Source organism: Ambystoma mexicanum, chromosome 7q (assembly GCF_040938575.1).
Source record: "Ambystoma mexicanum isolate Mex_15411 chromosome 7q, UKY_AmexF1_1, whole genome shotgun sequence".
Classification (NCBI taxonomy): domain Eukaryota; kingdom Metazoa; phylum Chordata; class Amphibia; order Caudata; family Ambystomatidae; genus Ambystoma; species Ambystoma mexicanum.
In genome coordinates, this window is record NC_090941.1 from 46,820,091 (window position 1) to 46,842,297 (window position 22,207).

The 22,207-nt window shown below is 46.6% G+C and overlaps 1 protein-coding gene across 3 annotated transcripts in view; it reads right to left on the bottom strand.

The window, feature by feature from the left end:
* OFD1 (OFD1 centriole and centriolar satellite protein) overlaps positions 1 to 22,207 on the bottom strand; it is a 1,295,367-nt gene that overhangs the window by 1,115,794 nt on the left and 157,366 nt on the right. For 2 of the 3 annotated variants that reach the window (XM_069640569.1, XM_069640570.1), the window contains exons 3-5: positions 21,703 to 21,891; positions 21,552 to 21,620; positions 21,419 to 21,449 (exon numbers count right to left, since the gene is read on the bottom strand). In XM_069640569.1, coding sequence (XP_069496670.1) covers positions 21,419 to 21,449; positions 21,552 to 21,620; positions 21,703 to 21,891 — 289 coding nt within the window. Of the gene's footprint in view, positions 1 to 21,418; positions 21,450 to 21,551; positions 21,621 to 21,702; positions 21,892 to 22,207 lie in introns of those variants that run through there. The other variant, XM_069640572.1, reaches the window with a different exon arrangement.

Genomic DNA, 22,207 nt, shown 5'->3' on the forward strand with positions numbered 1-22,207 from the left:
CCAGTCCAGGTAGGGGTAGACGTGGATCCCCTGCAGGCGCAGCCGCGCCGCCACCGGTGCTAGGCACTTGGTGAACACCCTGGGTGCCGATTTTAATCCAAACGGGAGGGCCTTGAACTGGTAGTGCCGCCCTTTGACCACGAACCTGAGGAACTTTCGGTGCCTCTTTAGAATAGGGATGTGGAAGTAAGAGTAAGCATCCTCCAAGTCCAACGACGACAGGAAATCGCCCTCCTCCAGCTGTCCCAGCACGTGCTGGAGGGTGACCATCCGGAAATTCTGTGCCTTGATGTATTTGTTTAGTCGTCGCAGGTCCAGGATGGGATGCCATCCTCCTGTCTTCTTCCTCACGAGGAAGTATCTTGAGTAAACTCCGGAGCCCCGAAGCCTCTTCGGGACAAGCTTGATGGCACCTTTCCTGAGCATCGCCCGTACTTCCAACAGCAGTTGAGGGACGTGATTTTCCTTCCTGGCCACGGGAGGAATGCGGGGGCACCTCTTCTGGAACTCGAGGGCGTGCCCCAGTGCCAGGGCGTCTAGCACCAGTGGAGATGGACTCCCACACGCTGACGAACTTAGTCAGCCGGCCTCCCACCGGGGTGCTTCGGCGGGGGCCCGACCCGACGGATGGTTCAATCTTGCTTGGAGGCCGCTTTGCCTCCTTGACCACCTTGGTGACGACGGCGGGATCCACCTGACTTGCCGCGTCTCCTTTAGGCCTCCTGCGACGAAGACCTTGCCGCTTGCCGGTAAGTAGAGGAGCTGCTGCCGGCTCCCTTGGAGGCACCCTGTCTGCCTCCGGAGCTCCGAAAGGACGGCCGTCGCTGTTGGAGCACCCCTAGTGCACGGGCCGTCTCCGTGTCCGTCTTGATCGCCTGAAGGGATTCATCAACCGCCTTGCCAAAAAGGTTGTTCCCATCGAAGGGCATGTCCAAAACCTTGGTCTGAACGTCCTGGCGGAAATCCGTCGCCCTGAGCCATCCTCGTCGTCTCAGGCAAACGCCGTTGCCCAACTGACGGAAACCGGTGTCGGCGATGTCCGTAGCCACCGTAATGGCGTGGTCCGAGGCAATCTCACCTTCCTGCAAGATTTCCAGGGCCTCAGCCCTCTTGGCATCCGGAAGGAAGTCCAGCAGAGGGGCGATTTTAAACCACAACTCCCTGTCGTAGCGGGCTACGATGGCCAGGACGTTGGCCGCCTTGATGGTCGTCGCTGCAGATGAGATGACCCGTCGTCCCATCGCATCCAGTTTCCTACCCTCGCCGTCCGGAGGGGAGGTTGAAGTCGAGGCCGATGCCCCCCCGCTTTCTTCTTGGCCGCCGCCGAAACGACCGGGTCCGGGGTAGGTTGCGCCCTAAGGCACAAGGGGGCAGCGTCGGGGACCCGGTACCTCTTCTCGTACCGGTCCCTCTTCGCAGGAGCCGTGGCATGGTTCTTGAGGAGGGCAAGCCCCTCATCCCAGATGTCATCAAGAAGCGGTACGGCGAGGACAGTCTTCCTTTTAGCCTCGCGCCGCTGGTAAAGGAACCCCTCCTTTTCCTCGGGGCAGAGCTGGAAGAGCTCGGATGCCCTGGAGATCATTGCATGGAAGGATCCAATCTCGTCGGGCGGCGACGCCCGGGCAGGGGGCGATGGGGGACACGTCTCGTCGCCTCAGTCGTCATCCGTACCCGTCGTAGTCGTGTCCATGCCTGTATCATCCCCGTGGGTAGTGGACTGGGGGGAAGGCAGAGAAGGCTGCAGAGGCGGGAGAGGAGGCCTAGGATGCGTCGTCCTCCTCTTAGGCGGTGGGCTCCCCGAAGGTCCTGGCTCCGGATCCTCCGTCGGGGGGAAGGGGCAACCTAGTCCTTCTCTCCGAGCATAAGGACTGGATGGCTGACAAAATGGCCGCTGAGGTGTCCTGCGGCGCCGGAAACGACGGGCGCGAGGGCTCTTGAGGAGCCTCGTCTGCGTCACCTTCACCCTTGTCGTCGCCCTCGTCGGGATCCCTCCCGATGGGCTGGGTCTCCTCCACGACTTGGATGAGCTCCTCTTCAGAGGTCGTGTCCGTATCCACGACGGCCACCAGCCCCTCCCCCCCTTTTCCAACGAGGACTTCGTGGGGGTCTTCTCGATGGGCCTGGAAGACGACTCCTTCCGCAGTGGCAGGGAGAATCTGGTACCTGAGGGCGCCTCCACTGGTGTAGCCTCCACAGGGTGAGCCAGGGCCGCGGCGACATCCTCAATCGAGGTCCTAGCAGGGTGAATCACGGCCAACGTCACCTTCTCTATGCCCGGGGCCTTCACCTTCGGGGGAGGGTCCGAGCCTCGCTCCCTCTCTGCCGGAGTCTTCGAGATCGACCGGGGCCTCTCCAAAAGCTTCGCCGGGTTCTCGGACTTCCTCTTACCCGAGCCAGAGCGTTGGCTCATGGTTGATGGCGCCGGGGAGGGTGCGCCCTGCCTGGCAGCCAAGGAGCCCGACCGTTCGGCGCTCCCGGTGCCCGCGGACTCGCGGTACTTAGCCTTTTGTTGGGCCCCCGTCGCCGGAGCACCCTCACAGGACTTAGAAGACCGCTCGGACTTCTTCTTCTCGCCTGGCGGGCTCTTACCTTCCAGCCAGTTGGCAAGACGGAGGTGGCGATCCTTCATGGTCCGCTCTGACATGTTTCCACAAAACGCGCAGTCCTTTTCCTTGTGCGTCTTGTCCTCATGGAGACAGAGGCATAACGAATGCTCGCCCTCCTTGAAAACGTTCTGAAGCTGGCATCCAGGGCAGGTCCTGAATAGCTTCCCGGGCGTCGAGCTCCCTTTCTCCTGGGCCATGTCCGGGGTAGGCCTCGGAACTTCTGGAATCCTCCAAAAGCATAACTCGACGAAATATTCACCCTTGAGGGGCGTAGAAAACTCCGAAACGGATCCCCGTTGATCGGAAGTAGAAACGGTGGAGCTTGAGGCTCTTAACCGAAAAAATGAGAAAATCTCCTGAAAAAAGCGCAAAAACGCAGCAAAAGCTCGAGAGCTAAGCACGAGGACACCCAACACTTGAACGTGCGGTAAAAATCTGAGGATGGCTGCCAGGGGTGGGGTTTAGGGAGAGGGCAGTCATTGGCTGGGGGCAGTATGACCCAGAGACCAGTGATTGGTTACTACTGAGAAAGACAGATCAGAAACGAAACTGATACTGATTTTTTCTATACCGAGGATTCCCAGCCTGACGACGGGGAATATTTATGAGCATGTGAATCCATGCCAGACCCCATGCTGGAGAACTACATGTTCTTTAAAAGAATATGTTGTTAGGTGCAAAAAGGATCAAAGTGACCTATCTAGTCCATGGTGCCCAAAAGAATTGACCAAGGTGGTCCGGCAGCGCCAAACAAGAGTGCATGGCACTGAGTGAGCAATTTGAAGATCAGGAGAGCGCAAAAGGCAGCACTGGAGAGTCCTGGTGGTTCAAATGTGACGCTTGGTTGTTAAAACACGGCTCGAAGCAGTTCAATGGCAAAAAACACTAGTATCCCGGATGTCCTGGCTCTCAGGGTGCCGAGAGTCCCATTTCAGTGGCTGAGGGACAAGATGTGTTTGGGAGCACGGGAAAATAACTCGAGGCTGGCTAGCAAACTGCATGTGTCCTTCAACACTGAAGTCCTGGGTAGCACGGTGGCTAGCAGAGAGGCAGGTCTTGCTCTAGCAGAATGTTCACCCACGCCCACTGTTCTCAGGGATAGTTAGGAGACAGAGATCGCCTCGGAACACCTGCATTCACCTCACAACTGGAGGACTCTGGAAAGGCCTGCATTTCTAGCAGAGTCCAAATGAAATCTTCAAGGGTTGGAGTCCAAAAGAGGATTCCAAAAAGTAGTGCGAGACCCCTTCCTTTTAAATGATTGCCAATGATTGGTCTATATTTATCCTACGTCTTCTCCACACTATAAAGAGTGACAGTAGCCAGCTCGAGGGGACATAACCTATTCACAACATGAATCCTAGCCTATTTAGAGAGGTCAAACCAACTAAATGCCTACCTTCTCTGAAACCTAACAACCCTGAACTAGAGATCAAACCAACACTATTCCTCCCTAGCCTTAAACTGCTTACTAGTACAAGCCTATCTACCTTCCAAGACAGCCAAACTAGCACAACAGACACCCTCACCCCTAGCCAATGGATTACATTATTTGCTAGCAAACCCACTGCCAATCACCCCTGCTGGGGGGCGCTCAGAAATAATAGAGTAGGTTCTAGATTACCAAAACAACATTCTCCACAAAGACTTAGCTACACAGCTACTAAACATGCAACGCCAGCTGCCTTACCCAAAGAGAAATTATGCACATTATTCTGCCCTAAGAAAGCCGCCCCAAAACACACCAAGGCCAAACAATGTCCACGTCTCACCTCCAACCTCCATCAGCATATAAAACCTACCAAGGATCTAAAGGAATCCACTACGTCCTTATCCCAGGACACGAACCATCTGATTAAGGGGGCCTTGATCAACGCAAGATCTATCGTTGCACATGCCACAGATATAGCAGATATCAGCAATAAGGGAGATCTAGAATTCCTTGCCATTTCAGAGACCTGGCTCCACGCTGCCGCAGGTCCCGCACTCCTTCTAGCCATTCCTGACTCACACACTATTGTAAGAGCCGATAGAGCATTAACCAAAGGTGGAGGAGTTGCCTTCATTGCCAAGGCTAGCCCGGCAGTCGGAGCAACAACTACACCTCTGCTCAAATCATGCGAACTGCTAACAGTCAAGCTAGATACCTCTAAAACTAGCCATCTAATATACAGACCTCCAGTACCCATTGGTTCCTTCGAGGAGGACATCACTGCCCTTCTCTCCGACAAAACTAAACTGACCTCCCAAATATAAGTGTTAAGTGACTTTAACCTAGGTCTCCAGGATCCCAATGACCATGCTGGTAAAATCATTGCTGAAATAGACTGTGCAAAGAGTCACCCAACCTACACATGCCAAAGGGAGAACCCTCGATTGGGTGGTTGACTTCAACTGTGACACAACTATTACAACTACAGAACCCCATTCTTGGACAGATCATTCACTCACCTCCTTTCCTATCTGTGCCACTAGACCAGCAAACAAACCTAAAATAATGTCCCCACCTCTCCCCACCAGAAACAAATGAAACATTTCTATGGACAAGTTACTGCCACACCTTCTCCCGACCCTAAACCTATCAAACTCCCAAGACCCAGAAGAACTTGTAAATCTCTACAATAATACAATGACTCAAGCATTAGACACTATTGCCCCGGGTAAACTGAGAATAGTAAACCTAAAGCACACCTCAATACTTGGTTTACACCTCAGGTAAAAGCCCTCGTGTTAGAAAAAAGTAAACTGGAAACTAATTGGAAAAACCTACCTTCTAAAGAAAACAAAGACAAAGTAATCAAAATGACCACCCACTACAAAGCAGAGATCATCCGTACCAAACAAACCTATAATGGAAGAATCCAATTAGCCAGTTCCAGAACAAAGGAACTATTTGCTATTTTCAGGGAACTAGAATCTCCCATCGCCTCTGACAACTCGTGCCCAAAAACAAAGAAAGGTGCACTGACATCCAAAACGCCTTTTCCAATAAAATTGCCACCTTACAAAACAAAATTGCTGCCAAAAGGCTTAACCTATCCAACTCAGGTTTCCCAGAATCTGCACAAAAAAAAACCCAGCCCTTTACAATCTCCAAGAATTTAGTTATGCCAAAGTGTCCACTGCCGAAGTCCAAAAAATCATGGCTTCTCTTAAACCCTCGAGATGCCAAGGCGACCTCTGCCTTGCACAAGTAGTCAAAGACGCAGCCAGAGATTTTGCCACGTTTATTACAAAACTAATAAACGCCTCCTTTAAAACATGCCAAGTACCAACTAATCTTAAGTGCGCTTGGGTTCTGCCACTACTTAAGAAAGCCTCCCTTGACCCATCGATCCCTACGAACTATAGGCCAATTACGACCGTCCTGTTTTTACTCAAAATAATTGACAAAGCGGCATACCTTCAAATCCACCATTACCTGGGGGTAAATAATCTTCTAGGGCTGAGACAATCAGGCTTCAGGCCCCTCCACGGAACGGAAACGGCCTTGATTGATTTAAAAATGCAAATAGATCAACTGAAAGATAATAGACATTGTGCCTTACTCCTCCTACTCGGCCGCCTTCGATTTGGAGGACCATAACATACTGTGCGAACACCTATCGTTAGCGGCTAACTTCTCACAAGAAGCTACAGCTTCTTGTGAGAAGTTACTATTAGGAAGAAGTTTATTAGCAGAGCCCCCGGAGCCCAACACATCCAGCTGTAAGTTTACAAATCACAATGGTTCTGGAATGGCTACATTCCAGAACCATAACACCATTGTATTCCACACACTACGTGGTGAGGACCCGTGTGTGTGGAACTACATCACATCCCCCCTCCTTATATTAATAACATTTAAGCTATGGTGAGTATGTTGTGCAACATAGTCAAAATTAATAGTGAAACTACTGAATAAAAATAACTAGATTACTCAAACTAGAATGACAAAGGATATGTATATATATATATGCAGCAACGTGGTAGGATCAGTAATGACAAACAGTCACTGTTGAAATTCTGAATAATCTTGTGGTTTCTTCTGGATAACACACTTTCAGTGGCCCTACTGCCACCCTCTGTCTCTTTGACACACTTATCTTGACCTCTGCTTTGCGTTCCATAGTCATTGTGGTCCACTGCCACGTAGTTGTTATACTTGCTGGTACTTGGCCCATTGTCATCATTTTGCACCCACACAATATCGTCAGTAGACCACATCTTACCATCCTTCAACACAACTGATTTGCCAGAGCTACTTTGTACTCTCTTTAGTGGTCTGAAACTAGATTCGCCTTTCATTGTTTTTTTAGGTTCTTTGATACAAACCCAATGCCCTTCCTTGAACATCTTCTCCTTTACTCTGTTTCTACGATTTTAGTATTCTTTGTACTTTGCCTGTTTTTCAACTACTCTCTTTATAATCTGTTCAATGTCCAAATGCACATTACTTGCTCCTGAAAACATCCAAGCAGGTCTCAGCAGAATTGAATGCCTGTCTGCCCCTCATCATGGTAAAGGGTTCTACATCCGTGGTGGTATGTGGAGTGGTTCTATATGTGCAAAGCACTTCCTTGAGAGCTTCGTTCCATGGAAGTGAGTAGGCTACAGCTAATTGAATCACTCCCTTCACGAACATGGTCATCCTCTCGACAAGTCAGTTTGCTATTGGATGGTATAGTGATATGGTTATATGGTCAATCGCTCTTTCCTTTAGAAACACCTGAAATTCTAGTGAGGTAAATTGAGCACCATTATCTGACACAATTTCTTTAGGGTCGCCTTCTCTGTTGAAAATTTCACTTGGAAAGTTAAAAATGTTCCCAGTGGTGACACTCCCTGCCACGACTCCCCACTCAACCCATTTCGAGGTGTAGTCTACCAGGACTATAATGTATATTTAATAGCCTCCAGATTTTCATACATTCCCATGATATCTATGGCTAACTTGGACCACACTCTATTGGGAATCTCAACAGGTTGTAGAGGTGTTTTTCTTACATTCTTTGTTTTATCACTCGTGGCACATGCCGCAGTTCCTGACGCTCTCTTCAACATCCCTCCACATACCAGGCCACCAGTAGTTGCTCCTTACTCTCCTCTTGGTCAAGTTTCTCCCCAAATGTCCTTCATGGGCCAAAGTGATTATTTTGTCCCTCAGCCTCACTGGAGGAATCACTCTATCTCAATATATTCTGAATCCATCCATATTTCTTCCTTGATTTGAGCATAATCTCCTAAACTTTGGTCATACTTGTGCCAGTCACTTTTAATCGCTTCCCTGATAGTCTCCTGCTCCTGGTCAACATCAGTTATGTTCTTCCATTCCTCTTTCGTTACACCAGGGTTTATGGTAGCAATGATGTCATCACCTCCTAACTCTTTCTTTAGCTCGATATTGTCCTCCATTTCTCCAGGTTGCCGTGGGATTGTACAATCAGCCACAAGATTTAATTTGCCTGGAGTATAACATATGCAAATGTTGTACTGCTTTATGTCCAAAATCCAACTTCTAATCCTTGGTGATATCAAATGTGGCGTTTTAGATTGTAACTGTCATGATGCCTACCTCCAAGGAGCCAGGCCGGGCCCAGCAACCCCAGAGGCAGACATCATTTTCCCCAGGGAAGTCTCAGCGGGCCCAAGTCGGGGCCCTTTGGACTCAGTCCTGGCGCCTTAGGCGCCAGACTCATAGCGGACCCCAGTCCTGGCGCCTTAGGCGCCAGGCTCATAGAAGAGGCTATGTGTTTAAGTGCTTGGGTGCACACTTACCTGATGCAGACCTTGCTGCTTCATCCAGGCCCTCTTGAGGCCTGAATGGGACTACTTTACCTGTAGGACTACTTCACCACCCGGGTGTGGTCGGGGAAGGATACATACCAGGAACTTCTTCCAAGGCTATTTAAACCCCACCCGAACAGCCACACATGCCTCGCATTGTTCTGCACCTAGCAGCTGGACGCTCACCGTGTCAGCTCCTGCATCCTGACTTCAGCCACGCCTGCCAGCACCCTGGAACACCTGCAAGGGGAGAAAGGAAGAGAATAGGAGAAGAAAAGCCCTTACCTGCTAAATCTGCATCCCGGAGTCATTTCTCCAACGGCCCTGAAAAGGAAGACATCATTTTAAAGGCATTTTGTTTCGATCGCTGCAGCGCTGCATTTTACTCACCTTTGCAAGGCGCTTCCATCTTCAGCAGCGATCTTCCGGATTCAGCTACACCCCGGCGCCTAGAGGAAAAAAGACAAGAACAAAGGTGAGAGGGAGAAAAGGAATAAGGAAAGCTCAGTTTCCTTTTAAGTCTTACCTGTTGGATTATTCCCACTGCATTTCGGGTCCTGCCGCTTCCTGGCACCCCGGCCCCTATGGGGAAAAAAGACAAAGACATTGAATGAGCGAATGCAAAGACATTACCTGAGCGCTCATCCAGAACTGTTTCACTTCGGGTCGGCGCCATATCTCCGGCACTCCGAACCCCGGCCCCTAAGGGGAAAAAGACATAAGCATTAGCGCTTGCTGCAATTAGACAACGAACATTATTATTAAGCTTGAACTTTTGAACAGAACTTTTACAGCGCCTTACCTGAACAGTCAAGCTTACCTGAACTCCCATCAATCCTCAATCCAGTGAAGTAACTGGGTTTCAACGCGCCCCTGCATCAGAAGCAGGATGGAGAGCTCATCCTTCCAAACCCTAAGGTGAGGCTTCACGGGGAATCGTGGAGTAGGTATCGTGGAGGGTTGGAAGGGAGTGGGAGGCTTGAGCATTGTTCCACAGTTGGTAATGCTCCCTTTTCACGCACAGGAGTAGAGGGGCCCTTCCTGTCCATCTTCAGAGTTCTGCGCCTTCGACGCCGCGCCTCCGTGGGAACCAGGTGAGCGTTACAGTAACACATGTACTAGTAGCTTATGATCAGTCTGGAGGAGAATGGGTAATCCCCACACCAGGTTCCTAAAGTGTTCCAATATCCACTTTACTCCCAATGCTTCCCTTTCTATCGTTGAGTAGTTTAATTCCGCATCTCTTCAAACTCTTGATGCAAATGCTATTGTCACCAATCCCTTGTCTTGTAGATGCTCCAATACACCTCCTAAACCGATCTTGCTGGCATCAACTGAAATTATAGTTTTGGCTTTGCAATCAAACATGCCTAGTGTCGGTGCTTCATTAATCGTGGCTTTTATTTGTTCGAATTCACTTTTGCACTCATTTGGCAATATATATTTAGTGGATTTCTTCATGAGGTCCCTCATATTTTTAGTTTTGTTGGTGTAATCGTTCACAAATTTAGAGTAGTACTCTGCCATACCCAAGAAACTTCTTAATTGATCCTTGCTCCTTGGTTCGGTGATGCCAAAAATGGTATTCATTAATTCTTCTTTGGGACTAATGCCTTCAGCATCAATTGAATGACCCAAATATGACACTTTGTCGCACTTAATCTTACACTTGTCAAGTTTCAAAGTGAGACCACTCTTTTGGATTACTTGTAGCACTCCCATCAATTTTGCATTGTGTTCCTTTTCTGCGTTGGCGGATATGAAGAGGTCATCTTGGAAGCAGTATACGCCTTCAAGGCCTCCAAATAAACATGACATCAGTCTTTAGAATACCGCCGCGGCCGAAGCAAGGCCAAAGGGCATCCTCTTAAACATGAATGCACCAAGTGTAGTGACAAATGAAGTTAAATTGTTAGATTCTTTTTCCAAGGCTATCTGGTGGTAAGCCGAGGACAGGTAAAGGAAAAACTTGGCAGGCTTCATGGTTGTTAGCAGGTCTCTTATATTCGGAAGAAGAAGTCTGTTTATCCAGATATTTTTGTTGAGGTCTCTGAGATTTACACGCATTCTTATGGACCCGTTCATTTTTTTTTATCAACAGTATAGGGGCCAACCATTCCGAGCTCTCTATAGGTTTGATTATATTTTGCTCACACAATCGAGAAAGTTCTTTTTTGAGTGCTTCCTTTGTGCCGAGGGGAACCCATCTTACCTTATGTGCAATGGGTATTGCCCCTTTCTTCAGAATTATCTTGTGTTGGAACCCCTCCAGAAGTCCAATCTTCTCATTGAACACATTGGGGAAGTGCTTTGCCAGCGTAGCTTTAATGTCATTATTGTCCTTTAAGACACTCAAAATGGGAACTTCTTCCCCTGGATGGATCCTGACACGTAGAGCAGCTTGTTCTTCCAAACCGACTACGGACGAGCCATTTTTAGCTACATAAAGTCTACAATACGTTTCCCTTTCACAGAAACACAACTTCACCCAGGTGCATCCAATGATCTCAATGGGGGTTTTACCATACCCTGTTGCTCTTACTCCCGTGTATTGTAGCTTCTGCATGTTTCCAGACAATACTTCAACACATGTGTTGACGTCGACCATGGTATAAGGAAACCCAGTATCCACCATAATAGGTAAGGATATTCCATTTATCTTCATGTCAACCCACGGTCCCTTATTTTCACCTACTGCAGTGACTGCGAGTATCTGTACTTGCTGTGCGTTCTCACCACTGATGGCTAGCATATTGTCAGGCCCAATATTCTCTTCAACCACCCCTAGTGTGTTCCTTGGTGGTCTGTTTAATGAGTATCTGCTGAATCTTCTCCCTCTTCCACGAACATTCTTGCATACTTTTGCAAAATGACCTGTGTGTTCGCATTTGTAGCATTCCACAAATGCAGCAGGGCCTTCTCTCTCAGTGCCATTGTGCTTACACCAACCACATTTGTGACAACGGTTTTGTCGCTGGTTCCTGTATCCAGTGTCTCTACCTCTCTTTGAGTTCGCTCTGGAATTATTAGTTGACATTCTCCTTACCATTGCCACCAAAGATTCCTCAGATTCTTCTTTTACTTCCTCTTAGACCCGCCAGATTTCTTTATCGTCAGATTTGTCAAACTTCTCTCTCATGCAGCGATCAACAAGTTCCATAGTTCTGGCAATCTCTACTGCCTGCTCCAGTGATGGATCTTTAGTCTGCCACAATCTCTGTTGTATGCGTGAATCAGCCACATTCAACACCAATTGGTCCCTTAAATATTCTTCTCCAACTCCAGTAAACTTGCATGTGGACATGAGACCGCCCAGGGCTGCAATATAGGCATCTATTGATTCTCCCTTCAATTGGCGTCTCGAAAAGAATTTGTATCTTTCCAGTACAATATTGTTTCTCTTTCCAAAGTGTTTAGCTAATTTCCCCAATGCACACTCAAACTTGCGATTATTATCACCAGCCCCACACTCTGCTCCTTCTAGGTCAGGAAGTGCCCTGAAAATCCTTAATGCTTCTGCCCGAATGCAGTTCAGTAGAGTAGCTTCTTTGAGATCATCGTTATATTTGCTGCCGCCCACAGCCCTCAAATATACTTGGAATCCGTCCACCCATTGTTCCCATGGACATGTGGGGTTGCCAGGCAATGGGAGGAACTGTATTGGTGCTGTAATATGTTGCATAATGATAGGCAGATTCATTTATATAATAAATGACTTTGAGGTGGCTTGACTGCTGTATTGTACCTTTAGAAAGTCAAATATCAACAAAATGTGTTGCTTCGAGTTCCATTTAGAGGTGACTCTTGGGGAGGTGGTTTCACTTGGCAGGCTGTACAATTTATAAGATTCCTGTATAAAGTATAAGTGCACATACAGTAATTGTTTCTGGCTGTCTAGTTTACTCTTGATTTATGCAGTCCCTTAGTTTCCTTACAAGACATCAATATATGCTTTACACGTGTCTCTCTCTGCATTCATTTCTCCGTATTACGGTTGCCATGGTTACTAGGTATCCTCCTACTTGGTCTTTAAAATGCCCGCCACGTTATGGCACACCTTTAGGTCCTTTCCTTGAATGTTGTGGCCGTTGTAAAAGTAGTCGGAGGTTTGTATAATGCGCCTGTGCTTGCGGGGCGCTCGAGTTAATGAATACAGCCTTTTCTCTATCTCCCCCACTTATCTGGGAGAGCAGCTCATCCACTCGACATCATATGCAGGAACACTGGACTTCCGCTGTTCAGATAACGGTCCTCCTGCTGTGGCGCCGTGGCGAAATCTCTCTCTAATCTATGGTCCGTGCATCTTCTGACAGTCGCGGGCCGCGGCGCATCAAACGGAACTACGGTGGCTCCCTTTTTAAGTCAGGTACCTCGTCGCCAAATGTTAGGAAGCATTCAGGGCATTACTATTACGAAGAAGTTTATTAGCAGAGCCCTCGGAGCCTAACGCATCCAGCAGCAAGTTTACAAATCACAATGGTTCTGGAATGGGTACATTCCAAAACCATAACACCATTGTATTCCACACACTACGTGGTGATGACCTGTGTATGTGGAACTACATCACACGGACCCAATCCCCATCACATGCGGAGTACCACAAGGCTTGTGCGTCTCGCCGCATCTGTACAACGTATTCACTAAACCTCTCTTTGACAAACTAGACCACCTGGGTGTCATCTACACAAACTATGTAGATGACACGCAGATACTCATACCTTTATCAGGGAACTATGACAAAGACCTCGCCTTACTTAATAAAATCTACCTCATCATTCAGGCATGGATGGCCACCCATAGCCTATGCCTGAATGATGAGAAGACAGAAATTCTGATCCTAGGGGACAGACATACCTCAACAAACTGAACGGCCAATACTCGGCATTCATCATTGATGGAAATACCATTAAAACGGCAAAAGACACCCAAACACTCGGCTTCTACCTCGACTCATCCGTAAATCTTCGTAAACAAGTGAATGTGACAGCCTCGTCTACCTCCTACACATGCAAGCTCATACATGCCTGCAAACCCTACCTCTCTCCAAACAGTTGCATAATTCTTGCAAAAGCGTTAATCCTGTCCAAACTTGATTAACGCACTATATGCCGGAGCAAACAAACTTATCCTTATCAAACTACAAACCTTACAAAATAATGCGCTTAGAGCCGATTAAGTATCCCTAGGAGAGACCATATCTCTGAAACTGTTAGGAACTACAAATGGCTCTCTACCAAAGGCAGGATTAACTTTAAACTAGTTGCGATTATGCATAAATGCCTCAATATAGCCGCACCGCAATACTTAAGCGAGAAAATCGTTAAAAAACATCATCTCGACCAATAAGGTCCACCAACGCCTTCTGTGTTACGGTCCCACAATTGAACCTAACAAGAGCCGGAGTCATCAGTTTCCCAGTTGAAGCTGGTTTAGCCTGGAACGCTCTCCCCCTACATCTATGCACAGATCAATCTTTCTAAAGCTTCAGATCCAACACATAAAAATGGCTATTTGTGAATGATACCCTGCCTAGGAATATCTAGACATCCAGAGTAGAGAAGCCTGCATAGTCATCTTACCTTATTATGCACTTGTCTGCTGACCTATTCTTAGTCTTCATCATTGCCTTATTATGTCAATACTTGCTGTAACCATGCGATCTATGTCTGATCCGAGCCTTTATGCATTTGTTTCTTGCCCCCTCAATCTGTATTGTTTTCGTACGTTATTGTTTTCTTCTCACACGGTTTCATTTCCCTGGTTACCCTAAACTGTATATTTGTAACTAAACCTTGATTCTAAGCGGTCTTGTAATGCGCCCAGATACCCTAGGGTGTGGCGTGCTTTATAAATAAATAAAACAAACAAACAAACTTAGCTCAAACTACAATTCACCAGCATGGATGCCTTTTATAGAATCACATGCTGTTGAATATTCCCCTTCGTCTGGGTGTGAATACTCAGTACATTAACATCAGTTTATATACACAAACAAAAACCTAAATTGGGGGGGGATCAGGCCTGCCAGGGGAGCAAGAGGACATGCTTCTGTGAGCTCCAGGGGATTGAGTGCCTGGGCCAAATCTATCCTCCAGTAAAGGACTTAATAGCACTCTAAGACGCTCTTTACTCTGAGAATACTGTAAACTCTTTGGTGAGTGCCATATCATTGGGTGAGCTTGATAGCATCATTGCGGAAGTAAGGCACAGCTCCCTGCCTCCTTCAAGGTGAAGACCATTACCCAAGGGCCTGTCTCTACATAGAGCACCTTCGAAATCTTTGTCCAGCTGGCCTGCACCACTACTATTACGAGCGGTGTTCCCTATGCACTTGCTCCAGCTCATCAATCTGCACACAGCGGATTGCCACCTGAAAGGGTGGCACAGGCAAGATATGTGGCCCCCTCCTAAATTGTGGACTCATTTAAATGCTGGTGCCCCAGCAGGGACGAATACGTGGGAGTTGCTCCTGAAAGCCTCCAAGGGCCAGTAACAAGCTACTACACATGGCGTTGGAAACCTTAGGACGCCTTGGGTGCCCTTCTAGTTGATGATCCCATTATCTAAATTCCTAGCATTTCATATTAGTGGAGTGCTTCCGCTTGCACTGAACCTTATTTCTTCTGCAAATCTGCACAGTAACTTCACCTTGTGTCGGCCCTTGCACAAAGGATATTTCTTGTGCCCTAATCACCAGTGTATTTTTGCCTGGTTAATGAAGGCAAATTCGAAGACTGCGAAAAACGTATCCAAAACAAAAAGGTGCCGCCACAACGGATATGAAGATTCTCTGCAAGAAACGGACATAAAACATCCCCAAATGATTGTTAATCCATACTGCCCTAATGTCTGTGGTAACTTATCTCCAAATTAAGCTGAAAGAAATAAAACATGAGCAATAGAGCAGTGCAGAGACACTCTCTCAATCAATTGCAGATATGGACAATTAGTACCCGGTGAGGGACAATCATTGTTACAAACTATCTGATTGGCCCTCGCCGGGTCATTACCCAGCAGGCAAACACTCACCTGCTGCGCTCTGATCAGAGCATTGCGTCCTGTGGAGTTCCTTCCCTTTCTTCAACTGCCACCATGGAAAGGGACAAGTGACTACGCTTTGCTATAGTCAAGAAACGGTTGACACAGCGTTTCTCAACTCAAGTAAAAATACTATTAGTACAACTATTAGTACCACGGTACAACATGCCAGGGTACTAATAGCAATAGAACCCTCAGAGAGGGGAGCATTACCGGTCGGGCAATGTCCACGGGGCTACGTTAAAGCCCTTGCTTCGCTCAGGCTTGTAACTATTGCCCGGGGACATTATGTGACGGGTAATGCTCCCCTCTTTGCCTCGCTTCTATTCCGTTAACATGGTATGGCAGCTGAAAAGCACTTAGATGAAAAGGTAGATACCCTTTGAAACCAGGCACATGAACCGGCTGAAAACTCTGGCAGAATGCACACCATTCAGTAGCAAATGGAAGATTTCCTTTCAAAACAGAAGACGCCAAAACCTGCTTTCACCGAAACAACCTCTTCATATACAAGGAGGTGATCTAGAAGAATTTTCAAAGAGCCTATTATGTCACCGTTTAAAATTACCAGATGATGAAGAAATCATGCTGGGTAGAACACAATTGTTTAAACCTTCCAGCAATAAAGGACCACTGAGATGTCCTCATCATAGTACATTTTTATCAATTTAAGGGGAAGATTTGAGTGCACTTCCAGAATGCCAAGATCCTCTGACTCAAGGACCCATGACAAATGACATTTTTCAAAAGAAGGAGGCTTAATTTGGTCAAGAGTTAGCATTCAGAGCATAATATTAAGTATAGATGGGGCCACCCCTGAAGACAGCTGTTAATTCATGAGGGTCGCCATGAATCCATTTCTTCAGAAGAGGCAGCTGATTTGATGGATTCTCAATAAAGGGATAACAGGATAGCTCCCATTGGCAGGGAGAGAAGAAAGATGGGGATGAACTTAAGGCTGACGAAAAGATGGGACAACTCAACCCACCCTTGCCCCAATTAAGAAACTCCCATAAGAGACATAGAGGAGGTTTAACCATGCTTGGGATGACTGACAACTATGCAGAATTCATATAATTATGTTTTGAAGAGAGGACTCCATTTTATCTTAAGCTGTAAAGCCTGAACTTCTTTGATGGATAAGGTACACCATTCATATTATCGTTTGTGACAATTAAATACTAACGGTATCCCTAAGAGTTGGGGCTGTGGTTCTGAAAATGTTTCATGAGGGTTGTGTGCCTTGGTTACCGATCTCCAGGAAAGAAAGCTCCCCATGAGGTTACGATCTTGGAAAGTCAGCATACATTTTAGTTTTAGTATACTGCCTGAGAAACTTCATTTATGCTGCGTGTAGTTTTCATTTCATATTTAACATTTGTTTTATGCTTGCTCTTGATTTGGATTTTTCTTTTTGCGTGCTTTAGATTGGTCTGGGCTGTTGGGGCTTTTCTTGACGGGGGTTGTTGGGTTCTCTGATCGAGCAGTTATGGTTCTAAGTTGGACCCCTGAATGAGGATTTCAAAGTGGTGACCGAACACAAAGGGTTTTAATTTACCGGTGGCAGGGAGTTTTGTTTTTCAAATCCTCCCCTTACTTCCTTTGAGAACTCTAGCACTACTGCTGGACTTTCTGGATTTTTTAATTGACTGAAAGTAAGTGAGGTTTTGTTATCCTCACTCCCCTGCTACATTCCTTTTTTGTTGCAAGACATTCGGTCATGTTCTAACAGTACTGGGAGAGGTCCCCCAGCTGTATGGCATCTATGTGTTTCTAATAGTAGCACCCCTCATCTTCTGTGCAGTGCAGCAAAAAGCCCATAGGGGCCCCCTAGGTCATTTGTGCAGTGTGTAGTGTGACAGATGAGAAATGAGAGTCGGACACAAGTTTGCCATGTTTTTGGTTAAAGAGTTTTATTGAAAATAAACAGTTTGGGAAAAGGCCGCTCTGACCCTGCTCTAGAGAAATGATCAGTCTGTCAGGATGTCATATTCAAACTGTCCTTGTGTCCAAAAGTTCTATTCTGACTGAAAAACCTGAGGGTTTTTCCCTCTCTATTCCTCAGGTATTCTCTTTTCGGGTAGCCAGAAGCAGACAAGTGAGAGGACTAACACCTGAGGGAAGGATCCGCAAAGATTGTGGGGGCAGTGGGAGAGGAGACCCCTGGGCGAGACATGGCATACCCCTGCTACCAGTAACCGCACAACCCCCTCTACCTTTTCAGAGTACTTCCAAACACCCAACATCTCCCCCTCCCCATTTTTACATACCACTATGAAGAAGGGGAGACAACTGTGAGTAGGAAAGATTACCTGTATGAAACACCTTATGAAACAGAGAATAGACTACCGTCAACTATCCTCAAGTTGTCCCACTAATGAAGTCAGGAAAGGTCAGGCAGACCCAACCCTGACCACACACCTGCAGCCCATTAACATCACACGGGTGTATAAAGGGAGGCTGCTGAGGAAGAGAAAACAGTTGCTCTTGGGAACACAGGAGGGAGGTTGCAAGGCTGAGTCCGGCAGAGGATCCCTACCCAAATCCCAAACACTTAAGAACAGGGCTGGGTACTGTGAGAAACCAGAGGGTATTCTCCAGAGTAGACCGCGAGAATCCCTTATTCAGGTGGCCAGGGGAGGGCTGGTGCTCTCAGATCCCAACCCTGGGGGTGAATGAGCGAGGGAGGATCACCGGGGTCGGGGAGCCCAGGGTTATGCTTGGGGGAATGCCCAAGGTGAGACGCAGTATTCTACCAGGGACAAAGTCCCTGAGGCTTTTTTTGGTTATTCCACATCTACCTCCCTTCCATCCAAAGAAGCTCCCTTAATAAAATCCAACCAACCCCTACAGCTCTGGTAAACCAGCCCAAACCCCGTTACATTCCAAAACCACAACTCCCAGAATCCTCGTTTTACTGTTTTCCACCCAAATACTCCCCATTCTTCTTCTGCACATCCCGCCGATTATTCTTTTCCGAATTCTCATCGGCATTAACAAAGCACTACTGTTCCCACAATCGCCCCTGTTCATTTCACGATAATACTACTGGTCATTCTATTCCACATCCTTCTGGTTATTTCCTGAACTCCCAATCTGCATTGACAAAACCTTACTGTTCCCACAATCCTCCTTGTCTATTTCATAGAACCTACAAAACGCTAATCCTCTCCCTTTCTGACATGAACACTGGCTTACATCATGAGAGACAAGGGACTAATGCAAGTTTACCTGACATGTCTTGCTCAATACGGTTTTCAACATGGTCGCTAACACTCAGAGATGGCAACATATTTCACCTGTCTCTGAGGTGGCTGCATTAACTGCACATTAAAAATCGGATCTCTGAAGACCTTACTATGGTTCAAAAATACTTTTTGTGTGGGAAAGTACCCCACTATATCAAATTGAAATTCACCCAGTATTGGCTCATGAGGGAAAATAGTTCTAAAGATTCCTTCTATTCCGTTAGCGCAGAAATGAGAATTCTCCCCAACTCCCTTCAACCTTAGAGATCCCCAGCTCTTTTGCTGGACTTTAGGACCTTTAATTTTTATCCTGGAGTGAGTAAGACCTTTTGCTCACTCTCTCATGTATTTTTGATTTGATTTGAATTCTGTGTTTCTATTATTTTGGAGTCTGACAAACTTCATAGGCATCACCTTTTGTATTGTGACACAGAGCACCTTCAGTGCAGTGTCACAGAGAAGTCCTTTGGATTTCTCTTAAGGTTTAAATACTGTCTCTTGGATAAACTACTGTTTCCAAGAATAGTAAAGTGAAATTTACTTTACTTACCTTTTTCTCTTTGTAGACCCAGCACACACCATCTTATGTGGAGTGCTGGGGGATTACTTAGTAGCCCCTTGGCTTACTTTCTCATGTAAAATGTTTGTTACCCTCACTACAATTAATGCCTGGTGGCAGTAGTTTAATTTTCCTACCACTGTGCATTTTTACCGCATGCTGAATCCTCAGCTGCAGTATTGCACCCATGGGTGCCCATTTTGTCAAAATGGTCCGAGTCTTCTTTTTTCGCCATTTCTTGCTTGTGAGGTCTTTATTGGGTTTTACTCTGCGTGCCAAACCAGGTTTGGTCTCTTTGTTTGCTTTGTCTTTGGCAGGCTTCAGTGCTGAAATCCGCCTCTGGCTCGAGTGTGTCTGGCAGGGCAGGAAGCGAGGGAGGTTTCCGAAACTCCCTGTACTTAATTCTCCTTGGTTACAGGGGTGCACCCAAAGGTGATTGGGTGGCTGGCTGTCCTTGGAGGACAGCCGCCCTGGTGTCCGAGTGACAGCAAGGCTGCGAATGAATGGGAGAAACCTGCATACAAGGCAAGGTCTTTTGGACAGAAAGCAGAGTCAACCACTGGACGGAGAATCCAAAGAAGAAACTGGAAGAGAATCTTGCTGCACCCTCCTGGACCGTTGGTTCGCCCAGTGAAGCCCTGCTTCAGTGCTGAAGCTCCAATTTTTGAATCGACTAGAGAAGCCCGGAACTGACGACTTCTTCGCTTAGGTTGGTGGGACCAATCGACCCCAAGATGAACTTGCCTGGAACCCCTCTCCCTGCTGGCTGTACTTCCTTGCTGCTGCTGGAACCGAGTGCCAAGGGTCAGAAACACCAGAATCGAGTGCATCGTCTTTAAGCAGACCAGAGCTCCAAGAAGATCCTAAGGACCCTCTCGAAGCAGGACGACCCAAGCCCGAGAAACCTTACCAGAGTGCTGCACCCCAGAAGCGAGGGGAGCCCATCAAGTGTCCGAGATCTGCGGTGGTGCCATTGACCAGTAGCTGAAAGCACGAAGTACAGCTGAATTGAAAAGAGCCCTTTGCTGCTGCCGACCTTCAAACCGCAGTGCATGAGTCCCCAGACGTCCTCACACTTGTCCCCACGACTGAGGCCCAGGAACACTGACTGCAACAGGATCAGAAGCCAGCTGAAATCTCCTCTTCTAACCTAAGGTACTGTGTTAACTAAAGGGGTACTTACCTTTTTGGTGTGTAGCTTGTCTGTCTCACTGGAGACTTACAGTAGCTGCTTTTTTGCAGAGTTGTTTGCAGCTTTGCTTTCACAAGTCTTACAGCTTCTGGCCCAACAGTGATTATTTTCTACAAACTCTCTATATAACACTGTGCAAGACTTTTGTGCTTTCTACAAGAAGTGCCTCAGCTCTCCTAGACTTTGTTCAAATGACATTGGCTGTCCTGGCTCCCTGCAGACTCTTCATTTAACTGTCCCTCATAGGTGGCACATAAGTTATTTGTATTGCTGGGCAAGTTATCTTATACTTCATTGGGGGATTGTAAAGTGCTTACCTGTTCAGAGAACTTGCCAACCTTTGTTTCCCTCCCCAACCCTTTTGCCCGTTTCACAAACTCAGTATTGCATTTAAGTGTCAAAAGTGATAAATCAATTTCCACAGTGTCCTAGCAATTGAAGTCATCTCAGGGTGTAGGAAGTGTCTGTGTGTCATCCCAAAAGGGTATCTACTTTACTTAATTTGAAACTGAGAAAGTGCTTCTGAAGTGTATTTTATTGTTGCATATTGCCCTTTCTAAAGAAAGCTTATTTTAAAACTGAATGTTCAATAAATCCTTATTTTACTAGCCAACCTTGAGTAGAATTGTTATTTGGATATTTGTTACTGTGAATATCTATGTTGCATCTCTACAGCACACAATTACCCCTCTTGACATAGGTCTGGCTGCTCAGTCACGTTACCAACTTGTGAAGTACAGACCTATACCAATAGTTGGGTATCTATCCAACTATGGAATACCCTAACAGAGGGCTTACATGTGACAGATCACTATTACTTTCCGACATACAATTCTCTAGTTCTCATCATTTTCATAGCACCTCTTTTGAGGTTGTTTAATTGCTATTGGGTTATTTATGCTATATAAACAAAAATATAAATGCAGCCATTGATAGTATTGGTCATTTAGAGACCAACTCTTGCCAAACTGATCATTTGTATATATCAAAAGCAAATTGTGCTGCATACCTTGTCGGTGCTCTTGCTCATTATTTGAAGTCTGTGGAGAAAAAACCACTATGATTATCATCAGAGTGTGTCCTAAAAATGGGTTATTTTAAATAATAATACAAATAAATGATAACATTGAATAGAGGTTTACCAGAGAATTGAAGAGTCTGGAATGTGGATTCACCTTCATCAGGTGTAGAAGATCTCGAACAGTAAAAGCCTATTTGGAAAAATAAAAGTTAATAACTACCTGTATATGACACCAATATGCAGGCAAGTTAACTCATGCAAACTGAGCTCACCTTCTCCTTTTCCAAACCGCATTCCGGGTAGAAAACCGAGAGCGTGTATTCATATCCAGCACTGCGCAAATGATCTGCCACCAGGCTGTTGGATGCTCTGAAGAGCAGCGAGTCACCCTCAAGAGATGCAGACTCTCCACCCGAAACAGGGCGCTTTAATTCACAAATTAGCAGGTTTCGGAGTTGAGTCTGCGAAAAAAGAAAAAAGAGCAAAACAAGGAATAAGAAAAAACACATGAGAAAAAGTATGATTCCATTATGCAATATATACAACATTTCTGACCTTTGAAATTCTGTTTCACTGTAACACATCTTTTCATGGGGCTAACTATTGCCAGTTGGAACAGAGAGAATGCCTTCTCATCACATTTTGTACTCCAGCCTCCTTTCATTTTAAAGCTTTTGTTTTTATTTAAAGTGACAATCACTGGACAAATTCTATGTGCGTCACTGTACGCAAGGGTCCCAACATGAACAGAAAAGTGCCAGCGTAGTGCGCCCTTGC